This window comes from Monoraphidium neglectum (assembly GCF_000611645.1).
Source record: "Monoraphidium neglectum strain SAG 48.87 unplaced genomic scaffold scaffold01918, whole genome shotgun sequence".
Lineage (NCBI taxonomy): Eukaryota > Viridiplantae > Chlorophyta > Chlorophyceae > Sphaeropleales > Selenastraceae > Monoraphidium > Monoraphidium neglectum.
This window is the reverse complement of record NW_014011710.1, coordinates 5,665-7,880: the sequence shown is the minus strand read 5'-3', so window position 1 is coordinate 7,880 and position 2,216 is coordinate 5,665. Positions and strand designations below refer to the sequence as shown.

The 2,216-nt window shown below is 58.3% G+C and overlaps 1 protein-coding gene across 1 annotated transcript; it reads right to left on the bottom strand.

Moving 5' to 3' along the window:
• Nucleotides 1–1,193: 1,193 nt before the first annotated feature.
• On the bottom strand, nt 1,194–1,663 carry MNEG_9389 (Histone H4; the record flags this gene model as incomplete). Its single annotated transcript, XM_014042139.1, has 2 exons — nt 1,194–1,383; nt 1,542–1,663. The coding sequence occupies 2 exons, from the start codon at nt 1,661–1,663 to the stop codon at nt 1,194–1,196; spliced, it is 312 nt and encodes a 103-aa protein (XP_013897593.1).
• Between the last annotated feature and the right edge of the window lie 553 nt (nt 1,664–2,216).

Below are 2,216 nucleotides of genomic sequence, written 5' to 3'. Positions count from 1 at the left end.
AAGCACAACTGTGTTATGCCTCTGGCACGACCCAACACCCAAAACGGTGGCTCTCGCCACCACCAAACCATGACCCCAAACCGTTGCGAAACAGACTGCCGGCACGCTGTCATTGCTTATCACCCTGTCAATCGAAAATTGTGTGGAAGGGCATGTGGGCTGATACAGGCAAGGGGCCAGTGGTGTGCACAAGCCTAATCAGCTACCGTGGAAGGTTGGGAGGGCAAGGAGGCAGCTCCACAACTAACAGGGGGCACCAGCGACGGCAGACCTGTATGCGGTGTTGGCCGATTGACTAGAGTTGTGAGAGAGCAGGTTCAACAGAGGTGAAGCTGCGAGGAGCCATCTGCCCATATTGTCAGTACCCACAGCAACAATGTATTGAGGCATGATTCACCTGCTGTTCAGGGACCTGGCCATTTAGATGGACTTTCCGCTGCGGAAGGTAGGCTGGCCTTTGTAGCGAGGCAGGGGCCGGCAGGAATGTACGGTATGCAAGCAACCTGTGCATGAGATCATCACGTACAACTTCTGCTCTGACGAATTCTAGGGCGCCATGGTTATGTTAAATGCTGTATGTTTGCAGTTGAATTCTGCAATGCAAGCACACAACCCCTATGTCCTGTTCACTTGATGGCATAACAGCTGTGTAGCCTGTGTCGGAGCACACTGTTTTGGACGTTGCTGCCCAGCGCTCTGTCTCAGGAGGTTGTATTAGCCCAGGATACGTGCAGCCCGTTGGGCAGTTCATAGCAGGGGCATGCGAACATGCAACAAAAGCAAGATAAATGCTGCACAGTGCCACCTTGCACGAGCACCAGCGAAGCGGACATCAGCACTGTTGCCAAATAAAGCGGCGCTGCCATGTGTCCTTGAACCCGGAAGTTTCAAGGCCACTGCATCATGTCATGCAGGCAGCACAGCCTGCCCTGTAAGGAGGGCTGCGTGCTGGACATGCGTCAGGGTTTAGCCCCCTGGAAAAGGTTCTGCAATCAACATGGACACAACCTCGCACAGCACAATACCTCGCAAGATCAATTGGCTGCACTGGCTGCTAGCCGTACGAGCTTGAACACTAGCCCCGCGAGAAGGCTGTATCATGGTTTGGTGGTGGCGAGAGCCACCGATTTGGGAGTGTGGTTTGCATGTGTAGCCACTGAGGGGCGTCACAGCAACAGCGGCCGGGAGGCCGCTTAACCGCCGAAGCCGTAGAGGGTACGGCCCTGGCGCTTAAGCGCATAGACGACGTCCATGGCCGTCACCGTCTTGCGGCGAGCGTGCTCGGTGTAGGTCACGGCGTCGCGCACCACGTTCTCAAGGAACACCTTGAGCACGCCGCGGGTCTCCTCGTAGATGAGGCCGCTGATGCGCTTAACACCGCCCCTGGGGGTTAGACGAGGTGGGTGAGGACAACAGGGGTGAGAACAAGGGGTAAGTGCTGATGAGCAGCGAGCAGCACCACAGGCAGCACCTGCGCAAGTCAACACTGCGCCGCTGCCTCCACCCCAACTGGCTAACCCAGCCAGCACCATGCCTCACACCTGCGGGCCAGGCGGCGGATGGCGGGCTTGGTGATGCCCTGGATGTTGTCGCGCAGCACCTTGCGGTGGCGCTTGGCGCCACCCTTGCCGAGGCCCTTGCCGCCCTTGCCGCGTCCAGACATGTTTGATGGGTGTTGTTGGGGTGGGTGTGCTGTGCCGAAGCAGTGAGTGTTGTGGCTGGTTCAGGGCGAACACACGGGTTTTGAAGGACGCCATGGAGCAACGAACGAGCCCAGCTTCGTGCTGCCTTCGCGCCGCTGAGTCAGCTACCCGCGAGCTTCGTCCTCTGCCGTCTGAGCGAGGGAAGGCATATGGAAGCTGCATGTTCTCGCACGATGTTGATAAGCATCGCCGTTGCTTACTGCCAGCTCACAAGCAACCTCCAGTACCCTCTGCTCACCGCTCCGAGAAGCAACAACAACATCAGCCATCATGGCCCGCACCAAGCAGACTGCCCGCAAGTCCACTGGCGGCAAGGCGCCCCGCAAGCAGCTGGCCACCAAGGTGCGCAGCGGTGATGCTGAGAGGCCCAAGGGAAAAGGGCTGGAGCCGGGCGAGTGGTTGGAGCAAGCGCTGTTGTTGAGCAGCAGCGCTGCTGCACACCAAGGGATCGACACGCCTGCTGCATTTCACATCATCACCTCTCTCAAACCCCCCTCTATTGCAACCCCCCTT